This window comes from Chlorocebus sabaeus, chromosome 20, assembly GCF_047675955.1.
Source record: "Chlorocebus sabaeus isolate Y175 chromosome 20, mChlSab1.0.hap1, whole genome shotgun sequence".
In the NCBI taxonomy this organism is placed as follows: Eukaryota; Metazoa; Chordata; class Mammalia; order Primates; family Cercopithecidae; genus Chlorocebus; species Chlorocebus sabaeus.
In genome coordinates, this window is record NC_132923.1 from 113,752,167 (window position 1) to 113,772,411 (window position 20,245).

Genomic DNA, 20,245 nt, shown 5'->3' on the forward strand with positions numbered 1-20,245 from the left:
TGGAGGAGAACCCTGGTTTATACTTGTATGGTAAAGTCTGTGTAGGCAATGACATCTTTGGGTTAAGCAGATAAGATCTATTGAGAATGAACCAGAGAGGCTCTCAGAAGTGCTACTCAGTATCTTTTATCTCATATTCCTTGAGTAGATGGGTAAGGGATAGAGAATTCAAATAGCTCTTAGTTTTTATTTTAATTTTTTACTAGCTTGATTTTGATTCCCATTGTTTCTTCTCCTAATTCTACTATGACTTTGGGTAAACTACTAAACACGGATGTCATCTATTTTATTGAGCCTGGATCAGTCTCTAAAGATCCAACACAACTTTGAATCCACCTGTAGTAACTAAATAGCCTGTGTTGCTTTTTCTGTGAAAATATTTTAAAATAGCATTATAGATGTATTACATATTATAAAAGAGGAATAAAATCCTATGAAAACCAAAAGTATAGCTTGTAATTTGCTTACCAGCCACTTCTCACATAACCTTTAGTAGCTGCTCAGACGGAAGTTCATCCTAATCTTTTTTTAGGGTTAGAAAACTTCAAGATTTTATTCTGGTAACTCTTTTTTCGTAAATCTAAAACAGGTTTTGGAATGAAAATGAGGCCTCCATAAACCTAGGATTAAATATTGTAGAGCCCTTTATTGTTTTTCCTTTTTTTTTTTTTTTTTAAGAGATTGGGCCTCATTATGTTGCCTAGGCTGGAGTGCAGTAGCTGCTTACGTGTGTAATCATAGCCCACTGCAGCCTTGAACTCCTGGGCTTAAGTGTTCCTCCCGCTTCAGCCTCCCAGGTAGCTTGGGACTACTGGTGCTTACAACTGCACCCAGCTCCTTTACTGTTTCCTAATTGAAAAGAAAAGTTTATCCATTTGAGTAAAGCTTCTGTTATTCACACTATCAATTCACACTATCAATTTACAATTCACTGAAGATTTTTTTGCCAAGTTGGGTCAGTTTTACAATGTACCAAAACCTAAAAGCCTAAATATATGTCTCTTAAAGGGACCCTTTTTCCTGTTGAACATTTTAAACACAGTTTCAGTAAGTGATTTTCATATAGTATGTTAACGGTTTCATCATAGAAAATTCCATGTTGAATTTTTTTTAAAAGCAACTGAACCAGTGGGATTCTGTGTAACATAGAGGCTGGACCTTAGTATGATAAATTGAGAATAATAAAGGGGATGGAACATTTGTGAAAAATGTTAGGTTTTTTTCCTCCTTAAATTAGTAACTTCTTATTAGATAGCCCTTTATCTGAAGCAACAAGTTGTTCAATATGTTAGTTTTTTATTTGGATAGGTACTATATTTTCTTAGTTTAAAAGTTATATAGAAAAGTATAGACAAAGAAATTTCCTTTCTACCCCTATGCCTATGTCTACCAAGTCCCCTTTGTCCCCTATAAGGCATCCAGTTTTAGTAGTTTCTGGTTTATCTTTTTAGTATTTCCTTAGGCAAATATGAATATACTTCCTTAATTCTTACATGAGTGGTAGTAATGTTGGCAGCCTACTATATTCACTGATCTACTTTTTGTTTATTCACCATCCTGTTTCATCAGCTCTGAGGAAATACACTATTATTATATGAACCACTAAGTAGTTATAAAACACTGCCAACTAAACTATGGCACAGTACTTGCTTATCACATTGACTGTAAGTTGTTTCTTTATTTCAGAGATGTAAAAACAGGAAAAACAGTGTATCCTGTCAATCTCTGTTAGCTCATAGAGCTCTTCTTCATTTTTTGGGTTTTTTTTTTTTGAGACGGAGCCTTGCTGTGTCACCCAGGCTGGAGTGCAGTGGTGCAGTCTTGGCTCACTGTAACCTCTGCCTCCCGGGTTCAAGCGATTCTCCTGCCTCAGCTTCCCAAGTAGCTGGGGTTATAGGTGCCTTCTACCACACCTGGCTTATTTTTGTATTTTTAGTAGAGACGGCGTTTCACCATGCTGGCCAGGCTGGTCTCGAACTCCCAACCTCAGGCAATCCGCCCACCTTGGCCTCCCAAAGTGCTGGGATTACAGGCGTGAGCCACTGTGCCCAGCCCTCTTCTTCATTTTTTATGACTACATGGTAGTCTATTCTGTGGAGGTACTATAGTGTATTTAACCAGCTGGATATTGAATTGTTTCTGATCTTTTGCTCTTACAATGCTGGAATGAATAAGCTTATGTTAGTTGATACAAGTGGAGATATATCTGCAGGATAGATTCTTAGGGGTAGAATTGTGGGCCAAAGGGTAAATACATCTGTAATTGTTAAGATACTGCCATATTCCTGTCTGTAGGAGATACACTATTTTACATTCCTACTAGCAAAATACAAGATAATTATTTTCCTCATTCTTGACAAAATAGTGTATGATCATACTTTTGAACTTTGCCAACCTGATAACAAATGGTCTCAGTGCCATTAATGATTAATGATTTGCGTCTCTTACTATGAATGGTTTGAAATTTAAATATATTTTAAGAGCCATGTGTGTTTCATTGTATGAACCACATATTCATGAATTTTGCCTATTTTTCTAATCAGTTGTTGAGCTTTTTCTTATTTTCTGGTTCTCTGATATAAAAGAGAGATTAGCTGTTTGTGATACATGTTGCAAATACCTCATCCATATTTATTGTCTTTGCTTACAGTATTTGTTGCCATATAGAAGTCATTTATTTTTATATATCATTCTTATGGCTCCTAGATTTTAAGTCGTAAGGTCATCCCCACTCCAGTGTTACATGAAGGAATCATTCTTGTTCTGATACTTTCACAGTCCTCCCTCCACCCTTTTATTATTTAAATTTTCGATCTAGTTGGAGTTTATCCTGGTGTATAGTGTGAGGCATGGACCAGCTTTTCTCCTTTTTTTCTAATTAACACTACCTGATTTAATGATTTAAGCATTATAGTTTGTTTATATTCGGTAGGGCCAGTCTCTAAATTTCACTCTTTTTTTTCCTGGTTATTCTTGTTTGTTTATTTTTTCATATGAACTTTTGAAAGTTATTCAGTTTTAGAGGAAAGAAACAGAAAAACTTGTTTTGAAAGGGACTTGGAGACCATGTTAAATTTGTTGATTAGCTTGGTGATAATAATTATGTGTTGGTTCTTTGAAGGTTCTATTCAGTGTTAGGTGCTTTAATGACAACATAGGAGAAGGCAAGAACCAATAATTGTTATAAATTGGTGACTGATATCAGTGTCATTTTCCTAGCAATTTCTCGTACTACCTGTAACAACACTTTCAGCGCTTAATGTTTTAGAGGAGAAAAGCCTATGCTATGAAGACAGGAAGAAACACTTTTCAGGTAAAATTAAGTAGCCAATGACAGTTTTGTTTATTTGTTGCTTACTAGGTAAAAGTTTTGTTTGTGAGAAACTTGGCTACTACAGTGACAGAAGAAATATTGGAAAAGTCATTTTCTGAATTTGGAAAACTCGAAAGAGTAAAGAAGTTGAAAGATTATGCATTTGTTCATTTTGAAGACAGAGGAGCAGCTGTTAAGGTAGAAATTTTGAAATTTTGGTTCTTGATATTTGAATTTTGTTTCTGAAACCTGCCAGACACATAAAGTAATGTTAAAAACTGAAGTAAAATTGACTGTTAGCTTTTGCTGAACTCTTCCTATTTAATCTCTGTAAAGTGGTAATAGTATAACAGATAAGACTCCATATTTCAAAGCCAGATTATTACTGAATTTGTGATCTTAGGCAAGTTATTTTTAATCTCTATTGTTTTGTAAGATTTGATAGCATGATGCCTTGGAAGTATTACAAGGTATAAAAATTAGCTGCTGTAAACACTAAATAGGTAATGAATATATTATAACTACTTAGTTTACCTCAGTTTGTGTACGTATGAAGGAAACTGAGTGGTGTACATGACTCATACAGTATTTGAGTGGATGTATTGTGATGAGGGTATGATTAGTTTTACCTTTATTTAATCATTTTAGAGTTAAAATAGCATTCACTATGTTTTACTGATTTCAGTAATTGTTAGAGATATCGGTTGTGTATAATAGTTGATTTAGTCTTTGATGATAATGATAAGTATGAAGAAAGTATTTTCATATGGTATTTGGAACACAAAACCTGCTTTCTATTGACAGTGGGTTCGGACTATCTTTAATGGGTGAAATTTTCAGTTTCTTTTTCTTGTTCATCTCTCCTTCCTTGAGGAGATGGGAAGCAAGACAAAACACTACTAAAATCTTTTTTATGTTACTGGGAAGATAGATCCAGAATGCTTAGTGACACAGGCATGGTTCTTTTTTGGCATGTTTGGTTGGTGGGATACTACCACCTCTGATTTGAGCATTTTTTGGTTTTGTTTTTTTCCCAGGGTACTGCTTTTAAAACAGGCTTTCTAGAATCTCTGACTCGTTTATAGTTAATCGGCTTGCTCACTGATGATAGCTAATTAATGAGGCAGTATTGTTCATAAAATTCATAACTTGTCCAAGATCACAAACTCAGTAATAATCTGGCTTTGAAGTATGGAATCCTATCTGTTATACTGTTACACTGTTATCTGTTAATGTGTGGCATCTGAAATTTTTACTGGTATAGAATGCAGATAACTAATAATTTTATGCTTTCCAAATATTCCTCCTGACTCAACTGGTTTTAAATAACTGGTTGTCCTGATGGAAAATATTTATAGGATGGTTTGCCAAGGAAGCCTATTAAATTATAAAATATCTAGTCCAGGAACTGGGAGTCACCAGGATGGTCGGGGCAGAGAGTAGATGTTTCATTTTTTAATTTATACCAGGAAGCTTTTGTAAACTTGTTTAGTTGCTTTAACTGAAGCAGTACAGGGAAAATTGCATCTTGAGGACTAGTTTCATTTTTGTCTAGATACTTATAAATCACTAATAGCTCGTTATAAATAGAACATTTTTTTATGTGTGCCCAGAGTGGGGAAAGGTATAGGGAAACATAAAATAAAATATGAGGAGGTGACATTTTGTTACTGAGTACCTGAACCTTTTGATGTATGGCAGAGGTTGTTGGGTGGAACAACATGAACAAAGGGCTAGAACATGGAATGTTTGATTACTGCTTTCTACGTAATTGCTTGAGTCTTCATTAGTCCAGGCCTTTTCTGGCTCTGTACTTTAAACTGTTCAAGCAAAGTACATTTCGAGTTAAGCATTGTGAGGGAAACCTAGGTTTTTTGTGTTGGTATCTTGAATTTTACAGATAATCTCACTCTGTAACCTCATTTGTGCTTCAGATCCTTGAAATTTTTGTATGAGAACAGTGTAAGACCTGTATGTTGTATGCTACATGTTTATTTAAAAATTCTAATCCTGAAAAGTTAATCTTTGGTTCGTATTAATATTGGCATTTTTCCCTGGTATGGATTTGCTTCTTTGGTGTGGATTTGCTTCTTTGGTATGGCTTATCTTTTAAGGAGTTAGTTATTTGGAATTAAGGAGCAGCAATAGGTGGCAGCCCTTTTACCTTTTAAAATACAGTATCAGGAGGTAGGTTTTGTTCTAAATGTAATTTACATATAAAAAGATAAGGTCAAGGGAAACGTATTTTCTTTGTGTTTGTGTTTAACTTTCTGGCTAGATTCACCTTTTGGCCATTTAAAATAATTGTGCAGTAAATTATTAAGTATATTAAATGAGTCAAGTATGATAGCATGCACACTATATAAAACATATAATATAGTTTTATATCGTTGTAAAATAAATTAATTTTTCAATTTTTTATAGGCTATGGATGAAATGAATGGCAAAGAAATAGAAGGGGAAGAAATTGAAATAGTCTTAGCCAAGCCACCAGACAAGAAAAGGAAAGAGCGCCAAGCTGCTAGACAGGCCTCCAGAAGCACTGCGTGAGTCTGCCTTTTAGTAGATATGTCTTTGGACAAGGAATCTCCATTTGATAATGGAGATCAGATTAATAAAACAAAATCAGAGTCTTGAAGCAAACTGATTTGTTTTTTCTTTTCTCCCTTCCCTCCTTTGCTAGGTATGAAGATTATTACTACCACCCTCCTCCTCGCATGCCACCTCCAATTAGAGGTCGGGGTCGTGGTGGGGGGAGAGGTGGATATGGCTACCCTCCAGATTACTATGGCTATGAAGATTACTATGATGATTACTATGGTTATGATTATCACGACTATCGTGGAGGCTATGAAGATCCCTACTACGGCTATGATGATGGCTATGCAGTAAGAGGAAGAGGAGGAGGAAGGGGAGGGCGAGGTGCTCCACCACCACCAAGGGGGAGGGGAGCACCACCTCCAAGAGGTAGAGCTGGCTATTCACAGAGGGGGGCACCTTTGGGACCACCAAGAGGCTCTAGGGGTGGCCGAGGGGGTCCTGCTCAACAGCAGAGAGGCCGTGGTTCCCGTGGATCTCGGGGCAATCGTGGGGGCAATGTAGGAGGCAAGAGAAAGGCAGATGGGTACAACCAACCTGATTCCAAGCGTCGTCAGACCAACAACCAACAGAACTGGGGTTCCCAACCCATCGCTCAGCAGCCGCTTCAGCAAGGTGGTGACTATTCTGGTAACTATGGTTACAATAATGACAACCAGGAATTTTATCAGGATACTTATGGGCAACAGTGGAAGTAGACAAGTAAGGGCTTGAAAATGATACTGGCAAGATACGATTGGCTCTAGATCTACATTCTTCAAAAAAAAAAAAATTGGCTTAACTGTTTCATCTTTAAGTAGCATTTTGCTGCCATTTGTATTGGGCTGAAGAAATCACTATTGTGTATATACTCAAGTCTTTTTATTTTTCCTCTTTTCATAAATGCTCTTGGACATTATTGGGCTTGCAGAGTTCCCTTATTCTGGGGATTACAATGCTTTTATCGTTTCAGGCTTCATTTTAGCTTCAAAACAAGCTGGGCACACTGTTAAATCATGATTTTGCAGAACCTTTGGTTTTGGACAGTTTCATTTTTTTGGATTTGGGATAGATTACATAGGAGTATGGAGTATGCTGTAAATAAAAATACAAGCTAGTGCTTTGTCTTAGTAGTTTTAAGAAATTAAAGCAAACAAATTTAAGTTTTCTTGTATTGAAAATAACATATGATTGTATGTTTTGCATTCCTAGAAGTAGGTTAACTGTGTTTTTAAATTGTTATAACTTCACACCTTTTTGAAATCTGCCCTACAAAATTTGTTTGGCTTAAACGTCAAAAGCCGTGACAATTTGTTCTTTGATGTGATTGTATTTCCAATTTCTTGTTCATGTAAGATTTCAATAAAACTAAAAAATCTATTCAAAACATTACCTATTTCAAATTCAATTGTGTCCTAAAACATTATTTTATTCGTAATCCTTGCAAGGAATATTGTTTTCAAAGTATAACTGCCTATGTGAGTGATCAAATTCATGCAAAATTTCTTGTCTATTCCAACATGTATTGTGGATATTAGACTGAGGATTAGTCTAAATTCAAGTATTTATTCCAATTAGCACTTCATTGATTGGTGTTCTCTCATAGTCTCTTCTAATTTTGAAATTTTATCTTTTATTTAAAAAAAACAGGTTCATAGACTTTTTGAGCATTCTTGCAGGCATTGGATAATTTGCGTTAAAACAAATAAAATGTGGCTGGGAAAGCAGACTGCAATCTATTTTGACCCACATTCTTTATAAGGGATAATTTGTGACTGAAGACCTTATTTGCTGGATAAGTGAATGTACATACAGGGAAAGCTGTTAGTACTGTGGCGTCAATTGCACTGCGGACTTTAGTTTTAGTAAACATGATTGTGACTACCATTTCAGTTACTGGTTTAGGAATATAATTTCCTATTACTATGTAAATTTGCTTTGAGAAACATTCATGCCTTGTAAGAGAGGCTTAAAAATATCCAGTAGTAATACCTCTGACTTTCTGTTAACACCTCGTTTATTTTTATTTATCTGCTATCCCTGATGCCTATATTTTTTGTTGGCCAAGACATAACATCTATTTTCCTATTTCGTTTTGAAATTCTGATTTATTCTAATGACTTTTTTGCTTGAGAATGAGAGGAACAAAATAAGCTTTATGGTACAGAAAAGTCTGAATCACTTTCAAATTACTATTAAGTTTTCCCCTCCATCTTATTCTTACGTGGTTCTCAAATGTTTTTATAATGATAAAAATATCAGAAGCCATTGGGGAATAATTAAAATGGATACACCATTATTCTGTGTTTTGTTCCTGTTTGGTGTCTTTGTGATAGGAATATTAGATTTCAAAATCATAAGCCACTTAATTCCGTGTAATCTTGGTTAGATCATACTGGGTTTCATGGCTTCTTTTCGTTTCAAATAAGATTAATATTTACTGATGAAAGTCAATATATTTCATTTCTTTTTCAAAGTACACTTATTACACAGTATAGTCATTTAACAGACCTTATTGATATTTTAGTTTTTTGGAAACTGATAAAGGAATTATGGTCTGTTGTTGTATGATAGTTTTGAGTTAACATGGGTATTTCTTTGGTAAGACAGATCCAGTTGTTTTTCTTATGCCCATGTATGTGAGTAAAGACACCAAACATTCTTTAAATGCTGCTTTTAAACTTTGAAAATACAATTTGAAGTTGTAACTATACATCTAATTAGACTTAAGTAAAATCCTGATTTTTTTTCTTGGAAAGAACAAAATCTACAAATAAAATTTGAGTTATTTGTATTTCTTAATTAGGTGTTACAAGCTACAAAGTTGTCATAAAGAATATTAAGAATGGGGATAGAAATGATTCTGAGAAAGCATAAACCCTCGCAAAAACTATAAGATTAAAACTTGGGTTCCATGTCAAAATCCATTCCTTTAATTGCAAATTATATTTTGAATTTTAAAGTGGCCACCTCCTCCTCTGTCCTTTTCACTAATTAAAAATATATTTGCAGAGGTACCCTTTAATTTTTGGTTTAGAGGTTTTGTGGCTATTTAAAATTGTAAAACATAATCCTATAAACATTAAAACTCAAGAGCTTTTCTTCCATGTCTTATAAATTAACACTGTAGCAGCATTCAGAGAAAATAGATTCAGAGCTCAACTTTTCACATAAATAAATCTAACAGTGTAATATATAAACCTGAAAAATGTCAATTGAGGGAGGTCTTTATTCTAGATTGGCATTTTTAAAAAAATAGGTACAAATTGTGAGTTCTAAGGAACTTGGTTTCCTGCTCTCCTGTCTTTCCATCTTTTTTGTTCCCCAAGCTAATTGATTTGGCTTTATTTATGAGCCTGTTACAGTAAAGTGTGTGTTGGGAAATATATTGAGGTGTAGAACTATTCTTTGTAGGTACCCTTGTGAGACTGATACAGATATGCTCCTCCCCATAATGGAATACTAATTTTTATTTGATCACTCATTTATAGCAGTTGCTTAAATGTATGTATTTATATGAAGGTATTTTAATTTTTAAGAGCAAAAAAGTTCTAATAAGTTTCCAGATTTCTAATAAATCCAGGTTTATTTGGTGAAAAGATAAGGAAAATGAGTTATGATTCTATAGTTTTTTTTAAAATGAATTCAGCATAATTGTTTTTCAGGTTTTTTTAGTTACTGGGGTTATTCTGCATAAGAAAGCCCAATGCTTTCTGATAGTAGGAGATAATTTTTCTCTCTTTTGACTTTGAAATCTGACTTAGGAGATGAATTCTTTTTAAACAGGTCAGCATGCAACAAAATAAATTATATATTTTAAATTTTAAAAGAGAAGGGACATAAAATTTCACTTCTAGCATAAAGCCATATAATATTATTCTTGAAACTCATTACATCATTTGCCTCCTGCCCATTTGAATATAATCATACCTGCGTTTTATTAATTGTGTATTTGTAAAACCAAACCCTTCCAGTAAATACTTGCTATAAGGCTATTGCTTATTAGTTATCAAGGCTTCTAAATATGTTAAAACTTGTCATTTTGATTTTTCAAAGAGAATTTTATTATACTGAGCTACCAGTATTCTTAAAGAAAACTAACCAAAGTTAATTTTAGCATTGTCCATTATTTTGTGAACAATTATTACGTGGAATCTCTTAAGTGAACAGCTAAGAAAAAGCCTTATAGAAAGACTGCACTGGATTTATAAGTGTGTTTATGTTTCTCTAAGAATGGGAGCTTCTGTTAACTTAGGGGTGGAGTTGTTCTGAGGAAACCAGTAGATTTGATGACTGACTGGAGAATCCAGAATAACAAATCCGTTAGCCAGACATGTTTACTTTTATATTAGAAGTTTGTTGATTAGGTCTTAATTTTCAAATGCAAACACCAAGCTTTAAAAATACTGCATATATAATGTATTGGTCAGCAATTTAATAATATTTAATTTGAAGTTAATGATTGTTAATCCTTCCAGAAAAGTTTTTTTTCTTTAAATAAAAATACGTGTATATACTTTTTTATTTAGAGGTTACCAGAAGCTCTGGTTTTGTTTTGTTTTGTTTTTTTGTTTTTTAATCATTTTCAGATGTTATCCAGAAATCTGCAAGTGTACTTTTCCTGTTTTAACTCCTTCCTTTTATCACCTGACTATCAGGGAAGCGAGGTTGAGGCTGCCCTGACCTGACATGTCATGATGTCGACTTGCTAGGTGGGGTTCGCTGGGGACGATAACCAGTGGAATTGTTGGTAAGAACTTTTTTTTTCCTATTTTTTTTTTTTATCAGTAGTGGGGCATTAAGTGTGGGAGAATGCCCATATCCTATAAGTGGGCAATTATGTCAGCCTTGTAGAAAACTAGGACTTTAATATTAAATTATTTCTGTTCTTAGTAGGAACATATAATAACACTTTACTTACTCTTAAATTGGTAGCAGATCAGCAAGAAGGGCCTGCAAATATGAAGTAAGAAATACTCAGGGTATATTTTAAGTGAGCAAAATAGACACCTTATAATCTTAAAAAGTATTGGGGAGAGAATAAATTTGCTTTAACTGTCATTTCAGTCTAGTATTATATTTTCTATATTTTGTTGGATAGATTAACATAAAATGTATCTTAAAGAGATATTTATTGCACATTAATTGTAGTGAAAGGAAGACATTGATAGAATGGAGGGTTTAAACACCAAAGATACTATTTTTAAAAATCTTCCAAACTAATCTTAACATTGTAAAATGGAACTTTAAAAAGTTTCAGCAGGTTGACAATAATGGCCTCAATTTAGAGATATATTGAGACAATGACTTTGGGTCAAGAGGAAATTACATAGCTGAAATATTAAGACTTTGAACATAGCAGAAACAAACCTATGAACAACTTGTGTTTTGTGTGAAAGCTAGGATAGCTGATAGGATTAGTAGATATTGGTAGAATTGAGTCAATATTTAAATTATTGCTAAAGATTAAAATCCCTCATCTTATAGTCTGTAGGGGATTCCATGATGGTAAGGTAGAGATTGAAATTAAATTTAGTAACTAGGCATTTCTGACCATATCATATAAAAAAAATAATTGTAATATGGTATAAGCACTGATTAGAAGTAATTATGAATTTTCATGCCTGAAGAACCTTCTCAGTATTCTTATAGCACTGTATCTTCTTTATTGGTTGAGAATATCAGTCTAGAAAGAATTTCCTAGATGTTAAACGTGCTAGTCAGTGTCATGAATATAAACCCTTACCTGTAAGTTTGCTATAGACTAGTTGTACAACACTGGAATGAAATTATATAATACTTTTAAGAATTGGCAGTGATTGCAGGGTTGTTGTGTTAAGGTAACATTTTATGCATGTATCAGTGACAGAAAGGATCAGGGTATAAAACTTGCACTAAATAGCCTGCTCCTTAGGAAGTTTTAAGGTAAACAGTAGGAATATTCATGTAATTCTGATGAGTTTATGTAAGTTAAGGAAAATGCAATGCCAGTTTGTTGACTTTAAACACTTAGAACAAAATACATTTCATGGAACCAACAAAGCAGACATTCTGGGGAAAAACTTAAATTGCTCAAATTTAAATAAGGGCTCTCACTTTATTTAGTAGATTTGTCAGGATCCCATGAACATTGCTTTTCTTGATTCCTCACATATGAGGGTTGGGCAAAAGGGACTTCTCTAGCCTGTTCAATAACATAGGTAGACTTGTACTTAGTGAATCCTATTGTAATATTAGGTACTATGTTCTAAGACTATTTCTATATTGGGCTGAAGGCTCCTGCAAACATAAATCGCTGATATGGATATAGTAACATAAGAAATATCAAAATAGGGACATTTGCAAGACCTTTTCCATTTAATCATCAGTTTAATAAAAATCATCCTTTTGGTACAGTGTTCATGTACCATAACTGTATTGGAATATTTGTACAATGTTAAATATTTTTAATAAAATTTAACATGTTCAAAATGTTGTGTTGGTGATTTTGGGTGGGGTGTGATGGGTTTGATTGTGCAAAACAGATTTAGTAGTTATGTGATTAAGGCTTTTGTAGTCAAGTGGAGTTTCTGTCTTCAAATTTAGTACTAGATACTGGATACCTGTTCTAAGGAAGGTAGTGAAGGAGTGGGATAGTAAAAATGAAAAGGCTGAACTCAACAGAGATTTATTAAATTGTCAGGAAGCTTGGCTGAGGTTAGAACTAGATCTACAGGTGGCAGATGGGAATATTGGCTGTGGCATAAAAGGCTGCCAGTAGCGTTTTTCTCAGGAAATCGTGGCATTTTGGAAATGATCCTAGAGAATCTACAGAGGTGGGCAAACAAACACTTGTACAGTGCTTTCAGTAGGCTTTTTATTGCCCCAGTGCCCTTGTGCCCTTGATGTCACATGCCACAAGTGAAGGAGAAGTGGTGAGGGGGTTATTTGAGGAAAACTGTGTTGGACAGTTTGGATGCATCATCGGGAAATACTGCCAATTTACAGGAAGTACTGTATAAAGAGTTCTCTCTTTATGTCTTAAAGTTAACTTTATGAGGTTTCCTATTCTTTTGCAGGTAGCCCTAATACGGTGGTTTTTCTCTTTTTTTGAGACGGAGTCTCGCTCTGTTGCCCAGGCTGGAGTGCAGTGGCACAATCTCGGCTCACTGCAAGCTCTGCCTCCCAGGTTCACGCCATTCTCCTGCCTCAGCCTGCCGAGTAGCTGGGACTACAGGTGCCCACCACCACGTCTGGCTAATTTTTTGTATTTTTAGTAGAGACAGGGTTTCACTGTGTTAGCCAGGATTGTCTCAATCTCCTGACCTCGTGATCCGCCCACCTTGGCCTCCCAAAGTGCTGGGATTACAGGCATGAGCCACTGCGCCCAGCCGGTTTTTCTTATGACTTATTTTTCTTTGAGGGTGTCCTTTGTTTCTCACCAGTCAAAAACGTAGAAGTTCTGCAACTCAGAATGGAAATTCACTTGAAGTAATGTGTGATTCCTCTGTAATTAGTGTCGTTAATAGCAAAAAATATTTAAAAGGAAGATGATTGGGACCTAATAGTCTATAAACAAATTGAGTAAGAAAGTATTAAGAAGGACTAGTAATGTATTCTGCCTTGTTTCTTTCAAATGAAGACCATTAAACTGAGTTACGGGGAAGAAAAAGTGAATACCCTATTGTTTCAAGGTAATGAAGAGTAGATAGTATACTTCCTTTTGGTTAGTGTTTTCCAGAATTTACTGTTCTTGTTTTGTATTCTTTTTGTTTCAAGATCAAAAGATCACTCACTGAAACAGGAAGGAATGTTCTAACAGCAAAAATATCTAAACTTGGGCATCTTTAGGTGTTTGCAGAATGGGATGAAAGGTGGGGCAGCTCACTGATTTGCGATGTATTTCTTCCAAAAATAAAGGATTACTTAAGCTTTAGCTCTGCCAAAAGCCCTGAATTTATTAGTTTTAGAAATAACAAGATTTCGTTAGGTATTTTCCTGTGGAGTATATTATATTCACCTAGGGAGGTATCTTCTGTCTATAGCTATGAAAAGAAATTACATTTCTATTTCCTTAGTATCGAAAGTTGTGACCAAACCACGTGCAGACATTTCCTCCATAAGCAAGAGTAGTGTTTTATTCAGCTGTTTGCTTAAAATTCCAAATGGTGACTTTTAGGCCTAGATGTCCATTTATTAAGAGGCAGGAGGGGCTCTGTGCAGTGGGGTTCGTGCCGGTAATCCCAGCACTTGGGGAGGCCTAGGTGGGAGGATTGCTTGAGCTCTGGATTTCAAGACCAGCCTGGGCAACATAGGGAGACCCCATCTCTACAAAAGAATCAAATTAGCCGAGCATGGTGGCACACAGCTGTGGTCCCAGCTACCAGGGAGGCTGAGGTGGGAGTATCACTTGGGCCTGGGAGGTAGATGCTGTAGTGAGCTGTGATCCTGCCACTGCACTCCAGCCTGGGTGACAGAGCGAGACCCTGTCTCCAAAAAGAAAAAAAAAGGCAAGAGATTAAATTAGACACAGTTTAGTCGTGCCTTTTAAAATAACAAGGAGTTTGATCACATTAAGATTGGGGTAAAGGTGAGGATCAGTATTGTCAAGTATGGTAACATTGGCAAGAAAAGGAGCTCAGTCTCAAGTTCTTAAGTATGTTAAGGGGTAATATTTCCTTAGATACGAAAATATTACATTATTGCAGATCTCAATACTATTTAATAGAATTTTAAAACATTCCTGTATGGTTGTTCTTGGGAGATTATTCTGTACTTCAGTCAGGAATCCTTTAAGTCTGTAAACTTCAGTTTCAGCCTAGGTTTTTAAGTAGATTAAGCAGAAGTTAATATATATATATATTTTTTGAGACAGTCTCGCTCTCTCCCCAGCCTGGAGTGCAGTGGCGCGATCTTAGCTCACTGCAAGCGCCGCCTCCATGATCTCAGCTCACTGCAAACTCCGCCTCCCGAGTTCGCACCATTCTCCTGCCTCAGCCTCCCGAGCAGCTGGGACTACAGGCGCCCGCCACCATGCCCGGCTAATTCTGTTTTCGTATTTTTAATAGAGATAGGGTTTCACCGTGTTAGCCAGGATGGTCTTGATCTCCTGATCTCGTGATCCACCCTCCTCAGCCTCCCAAAGTGCTGGGATTACAGGTGTGAGCCAGCACACCCGGCCATTAATATGTTTTAAAAGGCCACTATTTTTTTTTTTTTTTTGAGACGGAGTCTCGCTCTGTCGCCCAGGCTGGAGTGCAGTGGCCAGATCTCAGCTCACTGCAAGCTCCGCCTCCCGGGTTTACGCCATTCTCCTGCCTCAGCCTCCGGAGTAGCTGGGACTACAGGCGCCCGCCACCTCGCCCGGCTAGTTTTTTTTTTTTTGTATTTTTAGTAGAGACGGGGTTTCACCGTGTTAGCCAGGATGGTCTCGATCTCCTGACCTCGTGATCCACCCGTCTCGGCCTCCCACAGTGCTGGGATTACAGGCTTGAGCCACCGCGCCCGGCCAAGGCCACTATTTTTATCAGCTAAATCACTTTTGAAAATTTTGTCTTATACTCAAAATATCATCAAAACATTCTGTTTTCATTTGAACCTATTGATTATAATGGTGCTTATGTGTTTGGCAATTGTTCAAGTACCTGAATTGGCTTGATTAGAAGGACTTGGGTGTTCTAGCTAGCTGTCGTATAACTAAATATTTTTTGGTTAAATGGTACGTGTTTAGCATTGTTTTGTCATTTTGAAACTTTTCCATGATTCCTGTTAAGAAATAGAACCTTACCAAATTACTCATATTGAAATATAATCTGTATAGTGTTGGTATGGGAAACGATTTGATCTAAATACAACCAACAATAAATATTTTTATTGAAACTTCCTTTTAATTAATGAGCAGTAATGTGGATATCTTCATTAGTTGTAATGTCATTTCTGTTTTACTATCCTAAATGTGAAAGCAAAGATGAATGAGACCATTTCTTGCACATATCAAATGATTTTGAAGGAATTTCTGGTGATTATTTAAATTTTCTAGTTAAGCTGTCTAGGTCACAATTCATCATTCAAAAATGCTGCTCAAACTTGAAGTGAGTAGGAATTTTGGGGATTTTGATTAAAATGCAGTTTCTGACTCATTAAATCTGAGATGGGCAAGAGTCTGCATTTCTAACAAGCTCATAGTTGATGCCAGTGTTCCTGACTACACTTTCAGTAGCAGAGTTACAGATTATCTCACATTTTGGGGGATTTTGGAGAATGATCTTAGTAGAAAGGATAACAACAGATGTTTGCAGTGATTTGCCTGGATGTAGTTGGTCTGAGATTTAAAACTACAATAAAGATTGCCACAAATGTTTAATAGTGTTTGGGATCCCAAGGAAAGGTTAGGAACATTGTTTGCAAGAAAATGAAATGAATTTAGAAAAGCAGGTTTTAATAGTTTCAAGGAATTGCTAGAAAATAATGGGAAGGAATATGTAGAAAAGATCAGGATGCTGAGAAAATGTCATGGCATGTTTATTTAGGAATTAGATCTGAAAACAGTTACATGAGTTACAGAAAAAATAAAAATAAAGCTCAGAAAGGAAAGGTTAATAGGTTACTAAAAATGCCTATGTGGTTTTATTTTTGGAATCTATAACTTTGTCTCCCCAGAAAGGTTTTCCTTAACTAGTTCAAAGTAAATCTTGGGCCAGGTGTGGCGGCTCATGCCTGTAATACCAGCACTTTTGGAGGCCAGGGCAGGTGGATCACTTGAGGTCAGGCAGGCATGCACCTGTACACAGCTACTTGAGAGGCTGAGACCAGAGAATCACTTGAAACCAGGAGGCAGAGGTTGCATTGAGGCGAGATTGCACCACTGCACTCCAGCCTGGGCGAGAGAGTGAGTCTCCGTCTCAAAAAAACAACCAACCAACTCCCCGCCCCCCCAAAAAAAAATATCAAAGTAAATCTTGGGTAGTAAAAGCAGACTAATGATAAAAAGGTGCCTTTTTTTTTTTTTTTTTTTTTTTTTTTTTTTGAGATGGAGTCTTGCTCTGTCACCCAGGCTGGAGTGCAATGGTGCGATCTTGGCTCACTACAACATCTGCTTCCGGGGTTCAAGTGATTCTCCTGCCTCAGCCTCCTGAGTAGCTGGGATTATAGGCACATGCTACCACGCCTGGCTAATTTTTGCATTTTTAGTAAGAGTTGAGGTTTCACCGTGTTGGTCAAACTGGTCTTGAGCTCCTGACCTCGTGATCTTCCCTGCTTCACTTTCCAGAGTGCTGGGATTACAGGCGTGAGCCACTGTGCCAGGCCTGACATTTTTTTTTTTTGAGACAGAGTCTAGCTCTGTCGCCCAGGCTGGAGTGCGGTGGCGCGATCACAGCAAACTGCAACCTCCGCCTTCTGGGTTCAAGTGATTCTCCCTGCCTCAGCCTCCCAAGTAGCTGGGATTACAGGCAGCTACCACCACGCCCCAACAGTTTTTGTATTTTTAGTAGAGAGAGGGTTTCACCATGTTGGCCAGGCTGGTCTGGAACTCCTGACCTCAAGTAATCCACCCACCGCGGCCTTCCAAAGTGCTGAGATTACAGGCGTGAGCCACAGTGCCCAGCCCTAAAGGTGACTTAAACAACTTTCAGTCGGACACTGTCGCTCATACCTGTAATCCCAGCACTTTGGGAAGCTGAGGCTGGTGGATCTTCTGAGCTCAGGAGTTCGAGACCACCCTAGGCAACATGGTGAATCTCCATCTTTACTAAAATACAAAAATTTAGCCAGGCATGGTGGCACATGCCTGTAGTCGCAGCTACTCAGGAGGCTGAGGCATGAGAATCGCTTGAGCCTTGGAGGCGGAAGTTGCAGTGAGCTGAGATCATGCCACTGTACTACAACTTGGGCTACAGAGTGAGACCTTGTCTCAAAAAATAAAGACAATTTAGATCAACAGCTGGGAAATTCTCACGAAGAACAGAGACGACAAATGTGTCCTTCTTTATATAAAGAGGAGCTAGAAGGTGATCCCTGAAAACTGATTTTTTTTTAAGTCTGATTTTCAGCTCTAGAATTTTATTTTGAAAAATAAAAATAGTGTAGATGAAGTATGGGTGGAAAACATTCTGCTGTTTCTTTTTTCATGGCATGCTTTTAAAAAAATGATAGATTAATAACGCCTACTAACTATAGTGTAAGTACTACGCACCATGCTCTGTACTAAGGAGGCATTTTATATTTTGTGTATATCATGTAGTTTACAACCCTGCAAGGTAGGTAGTAGTGTTCCTACCTACTTTACCTATAAGGAACTCAAAGATTGAGGTTAAGTAACTTCATATTTGTGGCTATTGGCCACCTGTCTATGAAGTGGCAAGGCCAGGATTCAAACCCTATGCTACCTGACTTAAAGTGTGTACATTCTTTACTGCTAGAGTGGAAAGACCTAATGTGAGGTTAGAACTAAGTGGGAAAGTTTATGTGTACTTAAAAGCTCTTTAAATTATGTCTAAAATAAAGCTAATCTAGAGTTTAAAGTAATTTAGTTTTGTCTGAAATTAAGGATTACTTAGGCTTTTTTGTTTGTTTTATGATAGTTGTCATTTGTTTTGCTCTTTTTTCATCATTCATTTATAAAAACTTAAGCCAAAATGTATTGGATTTTGGTCTTTAGGAAGCCACTTTTGGGCTGGGCGCAGTAGCTCACACCTGTATTCCCAGCACTTTGGGAGGCCAAGGTGGGAGGATTGCTTGAGCCCAGAAGTTGAAGACTGTCCCGGGCAACATGGCGAAACCCCATCTCTACAAAAAATTTAAAAAACTAGCTGGGCATGGTGACACACCTCTGTAGACCCAGCTACCTGGGAGGCTGAGGTAGGAGGATCACCTGAGGCCGGGAAGTTGAGGTTGTAGTGAGCTGTGATCAGGCCCCTGTACTCCAGCCTGGGCAACAGAGTGAGACCCTGTCTCAGAAAAAAAAGAAAGTTTTTAACCTAGGTAAACTTATACTTGTTTGGAAAAGGTTGCAGGAGGATCCCTTAAGCCCAGGAGTTGGAGACCAGCGTCAGCAATATAGTGAGACATCATCTCAAAAAAAAAAGAAAAAAGCAAATATTCTAAGCTATCCCATTGCCTAATTTTTAGTTTCAGTCCTATACATTTTTTTTTTTTTTGAAACGGGGTCTCTGTTGCCCTGACTGGAGTGCAGTGGCATGATGTTGGCTCACTGCAACCTCCGCCTCCCAGGTTCAATCGATTCTCCTGCCTCAGCCTCCCGAGTAGCTGGAATTCCAGGCGTGCACCACCACCCCCAGCTAATTTTTGTATTTTTAGTAGAGATGGGTTTCCCCATGTTGGCCAGGCTGATCTTGAACTCCTTACCTCAGGTGATCCGCCTGTCTCAACCTCCCAAAGTGCTGGGATTTCAGGCCTGAGCCAGCGCACTGGGACTTAGTCCTGTATTTTTCAAGGCCATTAGAGAAGAGTTTGTTAAAGGGCTTACTTATCAGACCTGAGTGTGTGTTTGCTTTTGTATGCAAGATACAGAATTACACATAACGAAGCCACTATGCTGGGCCCTAAAATTGGTGGGTGTAGAGAACCTGCTTTCCATATGTATTCTTATAGGAAATGTTATCTTCCCTGGTACAGAAAGAAAGATGGTTTTCAAAACTTTTTTTTTTTGAAACGGAGTCTTGCTCTGTCACCAGGCTGGAGTGCAGTGGCACGATCTCAGCTCACTGCAACCTCTGCCTCCCAGGTTCAAGCGATACTCCTGCCTGGCCTCCCAAGTAGCTGTGACTACAGGTGCACACCACCACGCCCGGCTAATGTTTTGTATTTTCAGTAGAGACAGGTTTTCACCATGTTGGCCAGGCTGGTCACAAACTCCTGGTCTCAAGTGATCTGCCCGCCTTAGCCTCCCAAAGTGCTGAGATTATATAGGCATGAGCCACTGTGCCCGCTTATCTTTTAATCTGGAAAGTAAGTCAAAACAAGGATAAATGTTTCATAAAATTTATTCAAAAGATTGTAGTTGGGCCAGGTATGGTGGCTCATGCCTGTAATCCCAACACTTTGGGAGACTGAGGCAGGCAGATCACTTGAGGTCAGGAGTTTAAGACCAGCCTGGCCAACATGGTGAAACCCCATCTCTACCAAAAAACACAAAAGTTAGCCAGGTGTGGTGGAGTGCACCTGTAGTCCCAGCTACTCAGGAGGCTGAGGTGGGAGAATCACTTGAACCTGGAGGCAGAGGCTGCAGTGAGCTAAGACTGTGCCATTGCCCTCCAGCCTGGATGACAGAATGAGACCCTGTCTCAAAAAAAAAAAAAAAAAAAAAAAATTCTGACTGTGGCAGATTACTTAAATGTATATAGATATATGTGGCCT

The 20,245-nt window shown here is 37.3% G+C and overlaps 1 protein-coding gene across 3 annotated transcripts in view; it reads left to right on the forward strand.

The window, feature by feature from the left end:
• Positions 1-7,279, forward strand: part of HNRNPR (heterogeneous nuclear ribonucleoprotein R) — a 33,884-nt gene extending 26,605 nt beyond the window's left edge. For all 3 annotated transcript variants that reach the window (XM_038003631.2, XM_038003492.2, XM_038003521.2), the window contains 3 exons: positions 3,362-3,511; positions 5,738-5,859; positions 5,997-7,279. In XM_038003631.2, coding sequence (XP_037859559.2) covers positions 3,362-3,511; positions 5,738-5,859; positions 5,997-6,609 — 885 coding nt within the window. In that variant the 3' untranslated portion in view covers positions 6,610-7,279. The remainder of the gene's footprint in view (positions 1-3,361; positions 3,512-5,737; positions 5,860-5,996) is intronic.
• Positions 7,280-20,245: the final 12,966 nt, after the last annotated feature.